Source organism: Etheostoma cragini, chromosome 3 (assembly GCF_013103735.1).
Source record: "Etheostoma cragini isolate CJK2018 chromosome 3, CSU_Ecrag_1.0, whole genome shotgun sequence".
Classification (NCBI taxonomy): domain Eukaryota; kingdom Metazoa; phylum Chordata; class Actinopteri; order Perciformes; family Percidae; genus Etheostoma; species Etheostoma cragini.
In genome coordinates, this window is record NC_048409.1 from 11,391,926 (window position 1) to 11,412,483 (window position 20,558).

At 43.1% G+C, this 20,558-nt stretch overlaps 1 protein-coding gene across 5 annotated transcripts in view; it reads right to left on the reverse strand.

Annotated features, from left to right (window-relative positions):
* The window catches only part of cux1b (cut-like homeobox 1b), a 66,998-nt gene that overhangs the window by 29,110 nt on the left and 17,330 nt on the right, over positions 1-20,558 (reverse strand). For all 5 annotated transcript variants that reach the window (XM_034868074.1, XM_034868071.1, XM_034868070.1 and 2 more), the window contains exons 2-6: positions 18,163-18,273; positions 12,744-12,791; positions 8,842-8,920; positions 4,699-4,836; positions 2,721-2,844 (exon numbers count right to left, since the gene is read on the reverse strand). In XM_034868074.1, the coding sequence (XP_034723965.1) occupies positions 2,721-2,844; positions 4,699-4,836; positions 8,842-8,920; positions 12,744-12,791; positions 18,163-18,273 (500 nt within the window). The remainder of the gene's footprint in view (positions 1-2,720; positions 2,845-4,698; positions 4,837-8,841; positions 8,921-12,743; positions 12,792-18,162; positions 18,274-20,558) is intronic.

Sequence of the window (20,558 nt, forward strand, 5' to 3'; positions counted from 1 at the left end):
GGGAAATCTTCGGAGAGGTGCACGTCAGGCTACGCCGTAGAGTCGTACGTACGTAGCCTTAACTAGTGTGACAGGAAAGAAACAAAATAGATATTGATGAAAACCCAGGTACTAGTGACAGGAATCAGAACAACTACTCAGTCTCAAATCGCACTTGTTCTGAAAAAAATCTTGTGGTGTGGAAGTATTTTGTGCAAGACGACGAGGGTTGGTCTGCTTAGCCCTCGTTGCAGCACCGCAAGGTAACACCACAAATCTTTACCAGCACCTCAACCGTCACCACAAAGTGAAATATGATAAAGCCGTACGAGGCAAGAGTATAAAAGGCAAGCAGTTAAAGAGCGTGAAATCCTTCTGTTTTTGATACTGTACTTGCAATCTACTGGCAATTGACAAACTCCATTTTTCGAGAGCCTGAAGCTGCAGCTGCAGCATGTTGACTGACTGTTGTAATTATCCCTTGTGTTGTCTTCCCATCAAAATTGAAAATCCACACTTTTGCTGACACTTTTTATTAATGTTTTTAACTTTTACGTTTTTGAACTTTTTTGAACCTTTTTAAACACTTTTGACGCTTTTTTTCAATGCTTGTCACTTTTTTTTTACACTACGTAACACTAACTTATTAATTCTAGTTTTACTGTTATTTGTGGAATTCATGGTAAATAAACCTAATTTATAGGAAATTATACATAATGTTTGAGTTAGAAAAGCAGAAATTAGAAAATATTTATAGACTTAAATTAAAGGAATGGATGTTGATGGATAATCACAGGCTGGAATATGTCAACTTTTACTCAATACTATTTCGAAACCACTTAAATTTTTTTCCAAATGCTGTAAAATTGAATGGAGATTTGTACTTTCTAAAGAGCGTTGTGTGGAATCCATCATGTTATTTTGGGAAATTAGAAATGGGTAGTTGAAATGAACACTGATATAGGAAAACAGGTCAATTTGACCTGAGGACAACATGAGGGTTAAGTAACGTCATGTTCAAGGAGTTCAGATAGGGCGTGTATCAGGGCCCTATTTAGTTCAGTGTGTTATATGTCACTATGTTTGGTAGCCTACTGTACTTAAATGGCCAATATGTATGTTTTGGTATGTGTACAGGCTTGTGGTGATGCGCAATGTGCTACAGGTTGTCATGGTTCATGTGTGCAATAAACATGACACTTCAGGAGCAAGAAAATCGTGGCAGAGAATCATGATATCAATTCTAAGCAAAAAAAAAAGCAAAATTGTGATTCATATTTCCCCCAAATCGTGCAGGCCTACTCTACGACTACTGTATCGACTTTTTAATTGGTTTTGAGATAATGGCAGTGCTTTGTTTCCTAGTTAAGAAACATCTTCAGCTTTGATACATCCATCCTGGCCGTTAACTTCTGCTCACCCTCAGCAAAAGTGTGCTGTGTCTTTAAGCCCCGAGGCTGCACCAGCTAATCTGATGAGTGCTCATCATTTCTCTTGGAACCTCCACATGTTTATTCATCCCTTTAATTCAAAAGAGGACCACATAGATACCTAAGACAACTACATGTGAGGTTAACTGGTCAATCCTACACCTGCATTTGAAAAGCTAAACTTCATGTGGATTCCCTTTAAATTTTAAAGTGGCCATCATCATACCGGACTGGATTTACTGTGCGTTGCAGTAGGAGCGGTGCCCAAGACTGTTTTAAAGTGAAACAATATTATGGCTGCCTGCATCTTCATGTTAAAAAGACTCATTCCTGGTAAAGGAGACCATCAGAGTGACGCATTCTAGCCTTTGTAAGAGATTATACATCATTTCAGTAGTTAGCATTTTTCCATGTTCCTTAAATATCTGGCAGCAATTTTGTGCTTGTTTCTTACTGCCACAGGCTTTCTGTGTATCTGCAAATCACACACTTCAAAATGACCTGAAAATGGGTTTGGAAAGGAAATAACCCATTAGATCAAAATGAATTACTTTGTATCAAAATAGAGTGATACCTAAGCATATTTTTTGTCATTATATAGTAATTTGGCGCGTTTTATTTCAAGGGACGTATCTTTTCAGACATAGTAAATGTCTTTGATAGCAATTATTCTCAACAGAAAAGACTGAAAGATATGTGGTAAAGACAGAAAAGGGAGTATGAGGTGTTGATTTCCATCAAGACAAGAATGGCAAGCACCCACATGACAAAAATGCTAGCTTTGTCTTTTCTGCAGCGTCCTTTCCTGCATTGAATTGTGAAAGAAAGCCAATGCCGGGGAGGCAATAAGCAGCAATTTGTTGATTAAACTGATAACTATAAAAAAATTGCAAGGACTATAAACTGAGAAAAAATAATTATGTTATAAATACCTCAGGCAGATATCTTAAATCTATCATTTATAAAAAAATCGGAATCACAGGGCGCCCTGGCAGCTCCGTCCTCACGGCAGCGGCCACGGGTTCAATTCTGACCCAAGGCAATTTGCTGCATGTCATCCAACTCTCTCCCACTTTCCTGTCTTAAGATGTCCTATCCAATAAAAGCTATTAAAAGCCCGAAAAAAAAATCTTTAAAAAAAGAAAAATTTGAATCATAGCAGTTATGTCAGAGACCAAAATGACCCAAAGGTTTGAAATGGCAAAATGATGCAGAGGTTATTACATGAAACACCGCTTCTGTAGCGCACACACACACACAGACAGACACACACACACACACACACACACACACACACACACACAGTTATACCTCTCCTTCTCTGCATAGTCGTTGTGTAGTTGGAGCTGCTTCTCTTGGGCCAGGTTCTCCGCTTGATTCTTCAGAGACTGCTCATACTCACGGATCTTCTCCTTCAAGGCCTTGATGGTCACCTCTGGAGGAGGTTAAAGCAGAGAGTCGGGCGTTAAGAGACAAGGAGGGAAGAATTCTAACACGGGACATTTGCAAAACATATAGACAACAAACTATTGCCGTTTCCTAAATGTGACAAATGGCACTGACGACAATAATCATTTGACGGGGGAGGGGGGGTTGACCTTTGCTTAAGGAACAGCTTTTATATCACACATTCTTCCTCTGTCAGCACAGACCAAGGCCTCGGCCCCTATGGCTGCTCCCTAATCTTTACATCCATGACTGGTATAGAATATTCACTGTTCACCAGTGGTAGATGTGGTGTATTCATTAGGACTGCATTAGTGCTGAAACCCCATAACCTGCTGACGGCTGAGCTCAGTATGGGGCAGCCTGAAATAAATCTAACACATAACTGGCGTAATAAATAGGCCTCTGTGTGTGTGTGTTTGTGTGTGTGTGTTTCTCAGAGAAAGATATAAGTGAGTGAGACAATGATAAAGAGCATTGCTGCTTGCTGCCTTTGACTGAGGGCTCTTAGCACTGTGTGTGTGTGTGTGTGTGTGTGTGTGTGTGTGTGTGTGTGATTTAAACTCCAGTCTCACTGCTCTGACACATAATCAATAGAGGAGAGTCCCCTCAGAGCCCTCTTACCCCTTAACTGCTTAACTGAACTTTAAACATTTAGGTTGCGAGGATCAATGGCCCCTGCACTCTTTTGTGTGTGTGTGTGTGTGTGTGTGTGTGTGTGTGTGTGTGTGAGTGGGGGGGCAGGTCCGCGTGTGCGTTAACAGGAGTGGGAGTTCCACAGTGTGTTTTGGGGTTTAAATATCCCCCATCTATTGAGGCGGGAAGGAGGGATAAAGGATGAGGGAACAGGAAAATCAATGGCAGAATGGAACCCTGCCGCTATTGAGCTGTTCCAATTAACTCTCACTGAGGAAAGGGGGATTCCAAAACATTCCCTGCCCACTCGCTCACTCCTCCTTTTCGACTGAAATCACACCACTTTTATTACTGCTTCTCACTCATCTCTCTGCCTCTGTCAGTTTTTCCATCTCTCTTTACCCAGAGGTAGCCTGTCGTTTTTTTATTCATGAAACTGCCTCATGTTTTCCCCCCGGAAAACCTATTTATGTAAAACCTTGTGCATTTTTTTGTGTTTTTGAAAAAAAAATATAAGGCACTTAAATATGTTCAAATGTGGCCTCTTCCTTTGAAAAGGGCATCTAAATAATTCTAAGTTTCTTTGACCTTATATTTGCACTTAAACGTTCATCAACATGCAGGCATAATGGTTACAAAGTTACTTCAAGCATTACAAAAATGATTTTGGTTTACTTTACTTTTACTATTGACAATGAGAAATTTCTCAAGACTATCAGCAGTTAAACATATTTACAACATTACTACTTTGTTGTAGCCAAATGTCAAACTGAAATGTTAACCAAACTGTATATGATCTTGCTTTGTACAATATTTCCAACTGACTGACGGCGATCACCTAAAACTAAAGGACAATGCACGTTGATCAACATAACTGTAAATGTGCCATTGTTAGTCAAAAGGCTATTGTCCCTTGGCCAAATGTTAAATCAGCCATTCAAATACCAATATGCATTATTCAGTTTTCTTATTCTCACCGGAGCAGCCTGCTTCACCGCGTTCGTTTTGTTTTGTGCACTCTACACATTCAGTGATTGTAACTGGGCATAGTAGTAATGCAGATGTAATAAACGAGAGAAAAGAACCTTAAAACACTGTCGAACTACACAGACACTAGGTGTATGGGTTTTTGTGCCCTACATCCATGCCCCTCTCAAAGTCAGGACAATCCCAAATTGCGGGGCTCTGCATGTATCCTGTCTCTAACCTTGGTTTTTGACTTCTGCAAACTCTTTGTTGTAGTCCTCCAGTGTCTCTCGAAGTTTGGTGTTCTCTGTCTCAATGTCGTGCATCCTCTGGAGCTTCAGCTGCAGCTGCTGAGCCAGCTCCAACACAGGTACAGGATCTGGCAGAGACAAAACACACCGTGTTAACACACTGCAAAGCAGCAGATTACACAAACAAGGGCGGCGAGGTGGCGTGGTGAGCTAGGAATAACTCCATTCAAGGCCCCGTGAGAGCAAGCGTTTACCCTGGTGACGAGTCCTTGAGCAAGGCAATGAATCTCTTGCAGCTCCAGGAGAAGTGTTCTGGAGCTGACCCTGACCTTTGATCTCCCTGTGGAGAATTACTGGCTCCAGCAAGGACCAAAAAACATCCCAATTACTAACAATGTTATTGTATGCATCAGACTAGGGCTGATGTATATATAAACATGTTATATTGATATCGTGTTATCAGACTAGATATCGCCTCAGATTTTGGACATTGTTATATGCTAAGATTAAAAAGCGGCATTACGAAAAAGGGATGTTATTTTCTCAACTTACCAGACTGTTCTAGTTTTTTTTTAACCACTTAATGATTACATTTAAATTGTTGTTGATTATTTTTCCAAAATATAATTGTGAAAATATTTTGTTAAAGCACCAATAGTCATCCCTACAATACTGTCGCTGTGTCGACATCGAGGTATTTGGTCAATGATATCATGATTATCTAATCGGACAGCTAGTTATAGTTCATAGCTTGACTATTTGCAGAACCAATACTCTTATTTGATACCACAGACTTGTAAATAAATAATAATTAGAAAGATATGTGAATGAATATGTTAACAGATGCGCAAAAAGAAACTGTATTGCAGTGACTTCAAAAATCCATTTCATAGATTGCATTTTCTGGTATCTTTCCACTGTATATGTCCTAATTATTTAATTTTAATGCTATATTTGGTTTTTTATTTATGATTTGTAAATTATAAAGTTTATTGTTCATCTGTTAAATATCCTATTCAAGGCATGTCTTTATAAAATATATAGATATACATCATTATAGGATTTTAGTTATTTTAAAAATATTGATAAAGACCTGAAAAAGAAAACCCAGCATTGTGAATACTCTCTCGCACTTCACTGATTAGAAAAAGAAGAACATAACAGAGACTTAGCTTTCTACAACAACACACAACGCTGAAAGGTCATGGTTAGTTTGGCACATTCTGTTTATCCATAAAGGTTATTGAATGATACACTATCAGCCATTGTATCAACAGAGACTATTGTTGGTGAATGAGATAAACTTTGTGTGTGTGTGTGTGGGGGGGGGGGAGAGAAATAATGCGTCAACTGCTGACACAGCACTAGAACTGCTGAAGTGATGCTCATAGAAAGATACAGACAGTTGAAGGGACATATTAACAACAGACACTACAGGGCTATGATCAGTTAAAGTGTTCACTATGATGCAGCTTGAAAGCAAGAAAAAAAAAAAAGAAAAAAGAAGAGAAACATGGGAGTAGACAGATGGACTAACTGGAGCCGTAAAATAGGCAACGCAAAAGGTAAAAAAGAGATAAAATAAAACAAGAGACAGAAGGAAGAAAGACAACTTTCTGGAGGCATTTTACCAACATCTCTGTGAACACACAGCCGGGTTAACTGTCAGTGTGATGAAGAGAGCCCTGTCAGTCAGGCCAATCACATCTGATTGGTGCTCATGGGTGGCAAACTGGTGACAGGCAGCCAAGAGACGCGGGCGACGCTCATCAGCATGCCAGCTAAAAGAGCAGTTTGCTTGCTTGTGCGTGTTTATGTGTGTGTGTCGTACAGATAAGAGGAACTGACAGCTTACAGCTGGGGGTAAGGGCTGTGTGTGTGTGTGTGTGTGTGTGTGTGTGTCTCTCATGTCTGACGCAGTTAGATATCTTAACTATGCTAATGAGAGATCAGCAGAGAACGATTGGGGAATTTCATGCTGATTTTGTGCTGTCAAGGTGACACACCATGTAGAGCTAAGCTCCGACACACACACACACACACACACACACACACTAACACACACACACTAACACACACATTCTCATACAAATACATGCAAAGAACAAACAAAAACTAAGGAACATAACAGTGTCCTGAATTTGGACTCCAATCTGCAACGGCACCCTTGAAAATCAACTTTCTTTCTCTCTCTTATCAAACCTTTGTCCTTCACATAGCCCCCCCCCCCCTCCAAATCAACTGTACAGCCTGTTAAAAGCAGTTTGACTTGTGGGCCACTGGTGCTGAGCGCTCTCGCCAGACACCTTTAATCTAAAGCAGAGCACTCTGGGCTGACTAACCAGGCCTTCAGCTGATAGAAGACAGAACAAAACACACAGTTTCCTCTTTCAAGACTGCTGCATTAGTCAGGCTGGTCTGTGTCTGTGTGCGTGTGTGCATCAGGCATTACATCATTGTCTCGCTGCAAGTTAAGAATAGCCCCGTCAGAGCTGGCGCTGACTTATTGGGAGCAGTACAATCCAAAGATATTACTGTAGGTCTATCCATGTGGGAATATGATGACCTCCTTACGCTATAGATGAACTCAACTCCTCTCTCATTCCTACATACACGGCCCCTCCAGGGCTCCCATACAGCTGAACATTTCCAACCAGTAGCTCTGTGGCTGTGTGTGTTCTGTAACACTGAATGCTGCGTGTCCCTCCTCGGCCTCAGTGTGCTGAACGTGACTGCTCATGTGTGCACTTTGCAGCAGCCAATCATGGCCGCCCTTGTCATCCATATCAGGACGCACCTTCTGTTAAGACCCTCCAAAGGCTTTACCAGTGGGGATGTGATCTCAAGGGGACATATTAAGGCATCGCACATGCCTGAATGCACAGTTAAGGAGCACCAGACGAGTGGTGTTATACTTTTTCTCTTTCCCTGTTGGTGCTTGTCTGCGGGGGTCTCCAGATAGGCCTGCACGATATTGGGAAAAAACTGACATTGCGATATATATTTTTCCTACGATATACTGTATGTTAAGATATGAAAAAAGAAAAAGTAATTTCTAAAAGATGACACAAATAGCTCTATTTGGAAATAATAAATAAATATATATCCCCGTTGTAGGGGAGTGCGTCTACGCAGAAGATACAAATTAAAATGATCTTTCCTAATGTCAACTATTCTTGGTTAAATTATTTGTTTGTGCTTTACAAACACCAAAGCAAGTAAGCGCTGTGACTGACGTTACTTTTGGAGAGGAGAATTAGGCAGAAACACACAGTTTGATTAGCATGACACCAGTCTATTCATATAATCCTAATAATCCAGGTTTAAGTGTATGGCCACGACTGCATGTTGCTTCCTCTAAATTTCTGTTGTGGTCGACTAGCAAGGCCAGCTTGTTTGATAAATTGATCAGACCTGCACATCACGCGCACTAGCAACAAACTGTGTATCCAAGAACAATTAAATCAGTGGTAATGACGTTAGATCAGAAACAGACTTCTGTAGTAGATTAGTGTTACGTTTCTAGCACCGCGGCTCCAAACCGTGACGTCAATTGGGTCCGAAGGACCCCTTGTTTCTTTAGGCTAACTATATTAGCCTTAGCATGGCTGGTAGCAGCTTTCTGCGGGGGGAAACGGCCGGGAGACGTTGGGATTATGTTGCATTAATCATTGTTTTAGGTTGTATTTGCAGCGAACATAAAACACTGACTACTGTAGGTTTACTGACTACCAATCATGTGCATCACTGCGGCAGCTGCTGCCTACGGGACTTTTATACACACGGAGAGCCTCACTTCCCATAACAATAACCCCGTTGGACTAACGACACACACACAAACGTTGGCCACATGGCGACCTGTCTTAAAGGGGACGGGTCGGCCGGTAATAATAATAATCTAAAAGGAGAATGGTGAAAGTTTTCTTGTCAATCATGCGGCAAAAACGTTTTAGCGTCAACATTGAAACGCCCTGCGATGTGACTATCGCTGCTACGCACATCGCGATGTCGATGCTAAAACAATATTGTTCAGCCCCATCTCCTGGTCACGTGTTTTTGGACTCAGGAGGTGTCTAGACAAACATACAACAACAAAAAGGACACCCGCAGCCCACACCAGAAGCATATCTTACCTGGGACATCAATTATTTTCTTGTACACGTTCAAGAAGGCGGCCTCTGCTTCTTTACTTCTCTTACTCAAGGCATCGATCTGCGAGGAGAAAAAGAATGGTTAATTGTTGGTTACACCACCCGACAACTCAGTGTCACATCCATACACGCCAAAGGCAGGCCCATTAATTTCACAGTAAGAGTTGTCTACATATCGGCCTATCCTCACTATGCATAGGTATGCTGCATGCGAGCGTGGTTGTATTGACAGTGGCAGCGATGGTGTTTCCTTCCCGTGAAATCAGTTCAGCTGTTCAGTTGATGACGGATGCATTTCGTTTGCCGCGTGCTTGCGTCTGTCTGTCCTCGACTGTGTGTGCCCGCGTCCGCCTGTCCGTCGGGTTGTGTGTGTGTGTGTGTGTGTGTGTGTGTGTGTGCGCGCGCGTTGGTTTCCCCTCCAGCACGCTGACATCATTAAACAGCTGGCTCAGTCTTTCCAGCCACAGCAGGGGCAGATTATTCAGTCAGCTCTTAGCAGCAATACAGTGTGGATCCATTACTGATGCAGCCATTAACACAAGAGGGCACGGCATGTATTCCATCACCGATATTATTGAAATGGACAGCATTAGATTGGATCCATAAGAGATTAATTCTAAAAATCATACTGGAGGGGACCTTTACACGGTTGTCAATGCTGAACCATTAGGCAGCAAGCTCTACTATGCTCTCTGTGTCACACTTCAACATGAATAGCAGACAGAGTAGGCGAAATACATCTGAAATCAAGTCTAAATCGAGGGAAACAGATGCCAAATAAAGACATTCAGAGGGCGCTACTGTACTGGGCAGAGCTACAGCTGACTACTCTGGCTCACGCACTCAGACTAAACAGCCTTGTGTTTCTCTTCCAACTCCTCCAGCACATTCACTGAGAGAAAAGGAATAAAAGACAAAAGCCTATATAAGTCCAAATATAAAGTCTTCACATTCCCAGCCAAGCCAGTAGTGTAGTTGATGGGTGGTTTAGGGGTTCTTGCCACTGTAAACAGAGCGGGCTACATGTAATACTGCCTGGGCTCCTATGGGAACCTAATAAATCTCTTCACATGGCTTTGATTCATCTCTAGTTTTTTTAGCCGCAAAACATCTGGCCCTCAATAGGCTGGTGCCAGCACCCCTCCCTCTTTCCCCCATTTTTTTATTTCTCAATGTCTTTCTCTCAATCTCTCTCTCGAATTCTCCCTCCTGTCACTTCCATGTTCTGTGACTCATTTTTTTCTTTCCCCTCAATCTTTTTCAGTGTCAGTCTTTCTCACATGTTTCTCTGTCACATACTCATGTCCATCTGCCATGTAAGTAAACACACCCACACACACACACACACACACACACACACACCCACACACACACTACTGCATCATGTACTTTAACCTCTTCATGTGCTGTGTGACATTGAGCGATCAGGATCCTCAAATGCAAGGCCACTAATGGGAGATTACTGATGCAGAGTACTAATACCTCTCACACACCAACACCAAACCTGTTCATCAGTGTCAAAATGTGTGCGCGTGTGTGTGCATGCGTGTCTGTCTGTCTGTCTGTCTTAGAGTATGTTATCAGAGTACCACAACTAAAACTCATGATATAAAAGAAACACACACACACACACACACACTCCCAAACCAACGCAAAAAATGATCTGCCGATGGCAGTGAAGGAAGCCGGCTGCGTGACTGTACAATGACTGGGCCAAGGTCAGTGGTACAGCAGCTTTATATAGCCCAACATGGGAGGCAGGAAATAGACATTTAATGTAGGACACACCCTACAGTTAGAGGCAGGTTAACTGCAGGACCAGAGCCATTAGAAGACCACCCAGGATTTGCAAATACAACACTGCTGCTCCAAACTGCAGCTCTTTCAACCAATCCCAATGACATCTGCTATTACATGCTCCCCTGCCCCCCATCCCACACACACGCACACACACAGACCAAGCAAAACAAATGAAGTGACACAAATGATACCTCACCAGTATCAGTAGGTTACCGATGAGAAGTGCTTGCAATTGCAAAAGGTATCCCTGACACATCCACACACACAAACACATACGTACATACGTCAGCACCTTGTGCCACCATCACTCAGCACCGCCTCGCTCCCCTATCTAACCCGTAGTGTGTGAAGGGCATCAGGCTGACCTGCGTGTGTACGTGCGTGTGTGTGTGTGGCCCCAGTGGAGTCTGATAAGGGGAGGCTATGGGAAGCAAAGACTGAAGCCTTGGATAATGGAAAAGCTTATCTGATCGATGGACCAACAAGGAACACTGAGCATGCAACATACAAGCACACAAGCCCACAGACACACACACACACACACACACACACACACATATAACTCGTTTACTAAACTGAGGCCTTGTGGAAGCAGTACTGTTATTGGTAATAATTATGACCTGAGGGCACCCACCTTTCAATGACAAAGATTAAACAGAGTTTCAAGACCTCCAAGTTCCTGGAATAAAACTTTATATTGTTCCACATTCACTTAGTAAAGATTCAAGCTCTGAGGACAAAATGCTTCAGGATGAGTTACTGTGGGACTTCAACAGGAAGACCCTTTGGTTTCTGGTGCTGTCTTGTCCTTGATCAAAGCACGGAGGGGTAAGCAAACAAAGCCAGGCTAAAATTACACATTCTCAGAGCTACTCTTGTTGTGGCATGCAAGCGCGCAAAATAGTCGACTGATTGATGGGCTGCTCCAAGACTGGCGCGGGTGTACAGTATTATCTCAATAATCATAAGATAATGTCTTTCTCAGTTCCGCGACCACCCACTACGTGCCTCAGCGTGTTCTGGTGTGTACACCGTCGAGGTGTGTCAACATGAGGACGGTGGAAACAGCTGACAAATCCGCAATTATATTGCTGCCATTTCTATTCTCTAAATAGACTGTGGATCATCAGCAGAACATGGTGGGACCACTATAAATTACAGCATTTTTACATAACCACTGGCTGTGGTTGCTGCTCTAACAGAAGAATATGGAAACTAACCCAGTGTTAAACTGTAATATTCTATGGCCACTAGCAAAGCAGCCCTGTCACTATCTATTGAGATGATTTTGTATGCGTGCATGTGTACGTGTGTGTGTGCTAGGGATGAGATACTGTTGGGCTGAATGTCCACCCTTTCCAACCCCCAAGAACGCCCCAGTCTAAACCAGCCGCAACTACCCTCTGACTTTCACATATGGGAGTGAACTGGAAATGCACGGCTGCCAGAAAGGCGGAGTCATGATGGAAATAGGCCAACATGATGGAGGAGATAGAAAGGAACGGTGGGGGTATGATCACCTCTTATTGGTCAAGGTACACAGAAACCTAGGACACAACAATACATTTAAAGTATATAACTTAGCCCCAATGACGACAAATGGCACACGATTCCCTAAATAAACAAATAACCAAAGCATGCAGACAAAAAGTCTGAAGAAATGGTATCTGGTGAGTTGTGACTGGCGAGAGCCGGGATTTCGTGGTGCCTTTTTTTTTTTTTTGCAGGATGCAATTTAAACACACCCTCGGGCTACAGGACTTCATGAATAGGACAGAAAATCAAGAGCAGAGCAGAGCGAAGAAAGAAGGGAGAGGAAAGAGGGGAAATGAGATAGTGGCAAAAGAAAGAACAGGAGATGCTGAGAGAAGAGAGGATAGAGAGAGAGAAAGAGAAGTGAGTGAGAAGAGACGATGATTTAAGAGAAACGGAGGCGGAAAAAGGAGAAAAGGGCACTGAGAGAGGGAGCAAGACCAGTCAACGAATGTCAAACGGGCTTTATGAAATGCACTGTTTGAATACTGTGCTGGAGCAGCATGTGAGTCTATCACTGTGTCAACATAAATTCCCAATAACACACTCACCTCTCCTTGGAAGCTCTTGAGCAAAGGGGCAACCTGTTTCCGGAAATCCTAAAAGATCAAGAGAAGAGGAGATAAGCAAGTCTCGAAAAATGAATGAACATGAGATAAACAACAAATGAATTGCTATCCTTAAATAACAGAACACAGAGACGTGTGGCGGGGATGCTCAGAAGCTGTGAAAGACCATGTAAGTCATTCATTGTAATCACGTAGCGACCATTCTTGCCACTCTTGAATAATGAGTGATGCGTGAGCGAGTGATGAACATGATTGTATCGAGGAGGACAGGTTTGTACCCCGAGGTACTCTGGCGGACTGCGTTTCTCATGAGAACAGGTGCAGCACCACCTGGGCCACCCAGCGGCACCACTAGTGCGTGCGAGAGACTGAATGAGCTCCAGAGTAGGACTACAGACTATACAGTTAATGCAAATCGTGTCCGCGCACCAACTTTCTACTATATTGCAAATGCTTTTCATCCCGCAAGTCCCATTGCATGACTCCCCAGTACGAGTCAGCGGTTTCAGATTAGATAGCCAGTTGAGTATGTATCAGGGGAACATGCAAATCACCATGCTGTTAGCTGAGCCTACATCCTGACAAACTGAACTGGAGCGTACGGTAAAAAGCATGGCAGAATAGGACATTTTGTACAGGAACATTTTATTTGCACAGTTTGTGGGCACACACATACTCACAAAACGGCCTAATGAAGATGTGAAGTAGGGCACTGACAGATGTGTGCTCGGGAGACTCTGCGTCTTTTTAGAAACCTCCGCCTAAAAGCCTAACTGATGCTGCTGGGAGCGTGCGTCCCACACTGATCAGGGGACCAGTGTCTGGGGCTGGGCAAATCCCAGGTTGGTCCAGACAGGCTGCTTGTCTGGGGCTGAGGACAGGTCACGACCTCGGCGACCCTGCCCCATTGTTACCTCATCAGGGGTCGTTGTGGCTGTTTGTCTGGGCCAATTCAATATCCCCCTGCTGGGGATAATGACCTCAAACCCCACCCCCACCACCCTGCTCTCCACAACCACCCACCCCCACACTAACCCAAACACACAGGTGTGTCTGTTGAATCATTTGCATTAGATGGTGATTAGGGCTGCTCAATTACTGGAAAAAAATATAGTCCTGATTATTTCGGTCAGTACTGAAATCGCAATTGCTTTGATAGAGTGATCTCTGAAAAGATGTTGATGCAATTATTGAACTTAAAAAACATTGGAAAAAGTTGAATAAATCAACCATAAAAACACACATAATTGTGAAATTTGCCTTAATACTTTACTTTTTTTTTCTTTCAGAGCACGAGAGAAAATAAGAGTTTACTTGCAAAACGTAATGAGCTAAATAATTGTTTTTCTAGATTATTCTGTTTTGGGATCACTGGGAGCCAAAATCATAAACCCAATTAAATTTTGATTAATTGCACAACCCTAATTTTGATTATATCCTAATTTTCCATGTCAAAATTCAGTCCTTCATAGATGACCGTCACTACTTCTGTTTTGGATTGATGCAATTTTGTTTTGATCTTATTTTGCTTGAGTTTAGGTTCCATTTTGTTGTCAGAGCTAAACACAATGTGCTCAAACATTTGGATTTGTGTAAAGTAGCGTGAAAGACCTTTCTCATTTCACTATTTTACACTTATATTGTGCTATCATCACAGTGGCTTCAAAATCGTGTCAATATTTATGACCAAAAAGGGAACCTTTGTATAATGTAACGCAGTCTAGTCGTGCTGCAATAATGACTACTTTTGTCCTTATAATGTTAAACTTCTATTGAGACAGCAACTGGAATGTTATTTTTAGACACTTATCCACACTCCTCTTTTTTTTGTGGTCCATGTTGTGACTGAACACTGCAGTCTGACAAGCTCAGGAACACACACCAAACTAGGGCTGAACGATATTGCGTTTTAGCATCGACGTAGTCACATGCTTCAGCATGCGCGATAGTCCCATCGCAGGACGTTGCGATGTTGACGCTAAAACCTTTTTTGCTGCTTTTTGCAGTAAACTTTCACTATTCTCCTTTTACACGATTATTATCGGCCGACCCTTCCCCTTTAACACAGGTAGCCATGTGGCCGACGTGTGTATGTGACGTTAGTGCGACGGGGTTTATCATGGGAAGTAAGACTCTCCGTGTGTAGTCAAGTCCCGTAGGCAGCAGCTGCCACGGACACAGTGATGCGCATAGTTTTGATGAGTAGTCCGTGAAGCTACAGTAGTCAGTGTTTTATGTTCGCTGCAAATACGAACTAAATCACCTGATTAATGCAACATAATCCCAACGTCTCCCGGCCGTTTCCCCCCGCAGAAAGCTGCTACCAGCCAGGCTAAAGCTAATATAGTTAGCCTAAAGAAACAAGGGGTCCGTCCGTCCCAACTAATGTTACGGTTTGGAGCCGCGGTGCTAGAAACGTAACACTAATCTACTACAGAAGTCTGTGTCTGATCTAACATCATTACCACTGATTTAATTGTTCTTGGATACACAGTTTGTTGCTAGTGCGCGTGACATGCAGGTCTGATCAATTTATCAAACTAACGAGCTGGCCCCGCTAGTCGACCGCAACGGAAATTTAGAGGAAGCAACATGCAGTCGTTGTCACACTTTAGCCTGGATTATTAAGACTATATGAATGCACTGGTGTCATGCTAGTCAACCAGCGTATTTCTACCTAATAACCCTCTCCAAAATAACTTTAGAAGAGTAGTCACAGCGCTTACTTGCTTTGGTGTTTGTAAAGCATTAAAGTTTAACAAAGAATGGTTCACATTTTTTTTTATCTTCTATGTAGAGGCACTCTCCTACAAAATCACTGCAGTAGCCGAGAAGGATTTATTATTTCCAAATAGAGCTATTAATGTCATCTTAAAAAAAAAAAAAAAAAAAAAAATTCATATTGCAATATACTGTATATCGCAAGGGAAAAAATATGGCAATGGCAATTTTTTCCCCAATATTGTGCAAGCCTACACCAAACCCACAAAAACAAAGACATTCATACATAGATAACATGCAGAGGTGGGCTACTGGTTTTGCTGAACCCCGAGCTCAGCCCCGTTGGTCCACTCTCTGGTGCTCCGCCCCCTGCCCCCCCCACTTCCAAAGATTTATGACCATATAACAGAACAATGCACACAGACACCATGGTCAATCTGTGTGTATGTATGTATGGGTGAGTGTGTGTGTGTGTGTGTAGTGAGGGGAGCGGAGGGGGCCAGGCAGCAGGAGATGGATGGCTGGTGTGTGAGCTGCCGGCAGACAGCAGACAGGCCAGCCCGAGGAATCCTCCAGGGAGTATGGAACTCCCATTCGCTGTCTGTCTGCCCTGCAGCTAAACACAAATGTGAGTTTGTGCATACGTGCACACACACACAAGCACACACAAAGTTGTTTTACTACCACTGCCTCTGGCTAGCAATCTTTTGGACATTTTACAACCATTCCCACCCTTGCCTTTATAGTTATACAGTGTGGTAAAGGAATCTTGACTATCTAAAAGGAAATTAAGAACTGGATAAATAATTCAGGCAACTTAGGAAGCACAGTGAGCTGTAGCCTCACAAAAAAAAAAAAAAATTTCAACAGTGTGTCAGTCCTAATGAATTATGAAAACTTTGTTTTCACGCTGCATTTCTTTGCACTACTTTCAAAATGCTACAAAAGCCTGCGTGTGCGTCTGCGTGTGTGTTATTGTGCAGACCATGAGTGCAGTTCACACTGAGTACAGCTCAGCAAACTAGACACAGTCAACGTGGGCCGGTCTCCTGGTTGTTGAATAATGGAGACGGACTCCCGCTCAGCCTAATGCAGTCTGATCTGATGTGACTGTGATCTCCGCTGACTGGTGCAAACCACAGAGAGCTGACAGCCCGCTCTATAGGCTGGTCTCACACTCACTCACACACACACACACACACACACACACACACACACACACACACACACAACACAGCTTTGCAAATGCACACAAGACGATTGGGGCATTTGTTATCAAGCGAAGGCCATAACGTGTTCTGAACTAGCCTTTTTGGATGGCAGCCTTGATGCAAATACACCTCCAAAACGCAGGGAGTTTTAGTGCCGATTCCTATTGAGCCTGATACAGCCCTGTAATGAATCCTGTCGCTCGTCTGGCCTGGCTCAGATTCCTCCTCCACATACCAGGGAGATGCCAGGGGCCACACAGACGCCAGAGGAGCCTTCCTAAATCACAGTCTTGTTACACTGATGAATGTGTGTGTCCTGTTCTGTGATCTGGGCTATCTGCCTCTGTGTGTTTGTGTGTGCGCCTCTGCTCCTCTGCATGTTTTCTTTGTGTGTGTGTGTCTCTCCACCTCTGTGTATGTGTTTGTGCATGCGTGCGTGGTGGTGTCTGCCTCGCCTCCTGTGTGTTGCTAGTTATGTGGTTACGCTTGCAAGCGAGATTAGTGATGAATGTGTAGGGTAAAGTGAAATTAGCATCTTCTGTTTGCAGGTAGAGTTTCCTCTGGTGTATATTCCTCTACGCCGGGTGGGCTACAAGCTGCAGTCAATAGTCCCAATCCCCATCCTGTGGTAACTATAATAGGCCTACTGTCAACTCCGCCGAGAGTTGACAATTTTCTATCCACAGTCTACTCCATTCATACATAATTCATACTACCATCAATAATTCACCATGGTGACATTACAAATAATAACACAACAATACTTTGTTTTCACTGTGTGGTTTAAAATGCGTTGCCTTGGTAACAGAGATGAAACAAATATTCCCAGGAGGAGTGATGGGAACACAGGAACAGGGCAGAATTCCCTCCTGATCCCACTTAGTAGTGTTGTCACACTCTCTTTCTCTCCCTCATGCTCTGTGCGTCTCTCTCTCATGCTCTGTGTGTGTGTGTGTGTGTGTGTGTGTGTCTCTCTCTCCCTCCTGCTCTGTGCGTCTCCCTCTTTCTCTCTCTCCCTCCTGCTCTGTGCGTCTCTCTCTCTCTCTCTCCCATGCTCTGTGCTTCTCTCTCTCACTCTCACACACACACACACACACACACAGAAAAACACACACACACACACACACACACACACACACACACACACTCTCTCTCTCTCTCTCTCACGGACCACACTTTCTGCAAGCATAAAAAACTAGGTCAGATAATATAAACTCCTGAGGGGTTTTCTGTTTTGTCTCTTTAGGATTTCAGGGAAACTAATGGAGAGACTATTTTTGGGAGCCAAGCCCGCATCTCTGTGCTGTCTACTCCTCCCCTGCTTTCTCAGTAAATAATCACCGCTATATTTTATGAAGAGGAGAAGAGACACAGAGAAACACAGAGGCAAACCACGATTGTCAAAAGAAGCGCAGGAGAAATGCGTGGCTGTGTGTTGGTGCGTGTCTGTGAATATCTGATTTCCTTACCTCTGGTGTGTTCTTCTTGAACTCGCGGCTCAGGTCAATTAGTTTCTTCCTGGACTGTTCACTCTCGTCCTGTCTGTTGGCAAGCTGTGTGGCGGTGGCGTCTAGTTCTTTCTGCAACACAAACACACAACCCTTTTACTTGACTAAGAAGAAACCGGCACATTTTATCATACTCATATTGTCTTCCATTATCATCAGCACGACTGTCGCTCAGAACAACAAGACAGCAGACTCCTTGACCCATCTGGCGTGCGGCAGACTACCCATCCTGCTTCAGCTGAACTTGGCCAATATGTTGCAGCGGCAGAGGCAGAGAGCAGAACCACAAAACCAATGTCCCGCCAAGCAAAACCGTCTACAGCGGCAGCTTGATCTGCTACCAGCGCGAGCCGTTTCAGTGAGCCATTCAGCCTGTCAGTCAATCAGTTACCACTGTGTCGTGCACAACAGCTTCTGTAGCCATAAACTACTACTCCGCACACAGATCACAACAATTATTGACTGTCTGCACCAGACAACCTTCCTCCCCACAGAACGACAACAGCACAATTAAAAACAACAGCAGTGTTGTCAAGACTAAAGCAGGGCCTGCCTTTATCCACAACCATTTTGCATTGTTATTAATAGCTATTTATGGGACTTGTTCCAGATGATGGGCCCAGTGCTGACATTTACAAGACGTTCAGGCCTTGTAAAGATTGTATCTCTCTCTGCTGAGTGTGTGAGTGTTGCTGGATTATGTTTCTGTTGGATTCTTGCCTCCTGTCACGCTCACTTCTTCCCCCGCCTCATTTTTCCATACTCTCTACAGATCATTCACTCATTCAACCAGCAGTACCTTCGCCTCCGTTTAAATCTCTCTTCTTCCTTTACTCCGCCTCCCCTTTTTCTCCTGCCCCCTCCCATCCTTCCTCCTGTGAGGCCGCCCACCCCTGAGAGTGATTAAACGCTGCTGAAGGGCCGTTATGCTAACTAACACACTAATCATTTAATACACACATTACCACAGGGGCCCTTGTGGCTCAGTCTGCTGACAAGGTCCCAAAACACACTCGCAAACACATGCCCACCTCCCCACATCGCCCACACCCCCAACACACACAAGTATATACAACCCTCTAAAGAAATAGTGTGATCAAGTACTAATTAGGAGATATTTCCCCGATCAGCAACAACTTGAATTCCCTGACCAGCCTTGATCTCGTTTTATCCACAAACCGTAAAAAATAGAAAACAAATGTTGGTAGACTGTCCCCTGCAATGGATTTTACGCAGTAGCACAGGAAGAAAAAAAGAATACTGCTCACTTGCTCACATGCCATCTTGCTCTCGCTGCCCATGGAGCAGTTGATGTAGCAGCCTGTCTGCCCATGGCCATGGAGCAGCTGCACGATCTGTTAGTGAATCCGAGCGTGCGCAGAAGCCTGTGCAACGCTTGATGGAAGGAGGAACCTTATAATTTTTAATCATGTTAAATTAATTGTCAAAATGAATGCTCTAGTTCATGAACAGAGGTGTAATTATTATATTGGTGAAGATTAGCTACAGGAACAAGAATGTAAGGCCCAGTTGGTTGGAGATACTAACATCAAATTTGGCATATTCTACCGGTAATCACAATTTGATGTAGGAGGCCTTCAGGCTAATACGACTTAAATTAGGTAAAAATATGGAGTTACTGAAACACTTCAGTTTAAAGCCTGATCAGAAGTCAGAAAGCGTAGCCAGCAATCACAACAATTTTTGGTATATCCCAAAAGCGAAGAGATAATGGCGTTCAAGCTGTGCCATTAAACTAGGAATTAATTAAAAAAATATAGAGTACATAATCTAAATCACTACAGAAGTAAAACACCATGGGGTGGGTGGGTGTTTGTGTGTGTATCGCACCTCAGGACACAATTAAGTGCATCAACTTGAAGAATAGCATTTGGGAAAGTTAATTAAAACTAAATCTATTGAAATCAAAAGTTTGCATTATATTATCTGCACCATCTAGTGTAAAATCACTACTGCCTTTGAAACACTGGCTTATCTGCAGCTATGCGTTTATGGATACAGTATATAATAACAACAGTATTATACACTATTGTTTGTGTTCTAGTCTTCTTAATGACAGTACGAAATGTACAGCTCATGTTGTTGCTTAGTGAGTTGAAATAAATAACCTTGTAAACAACACCATGTTTAACATGGTGTCGTTTACAAGGTTTTGGGGATATGATATGCAAACTGCAGGTGAATGTGTTTACAACTAGTTTTTCCAAAAGTAAAAAAGAACAAAATTCACCACAATAATGATTTCATATTTAATGAAGGTGTTCTGTTTCAGAGTAAAACTGAAATAACGACAGTCCTCCATTAGGGGTCGGCTTTAAGAGTGGGGGGGGGGGGGG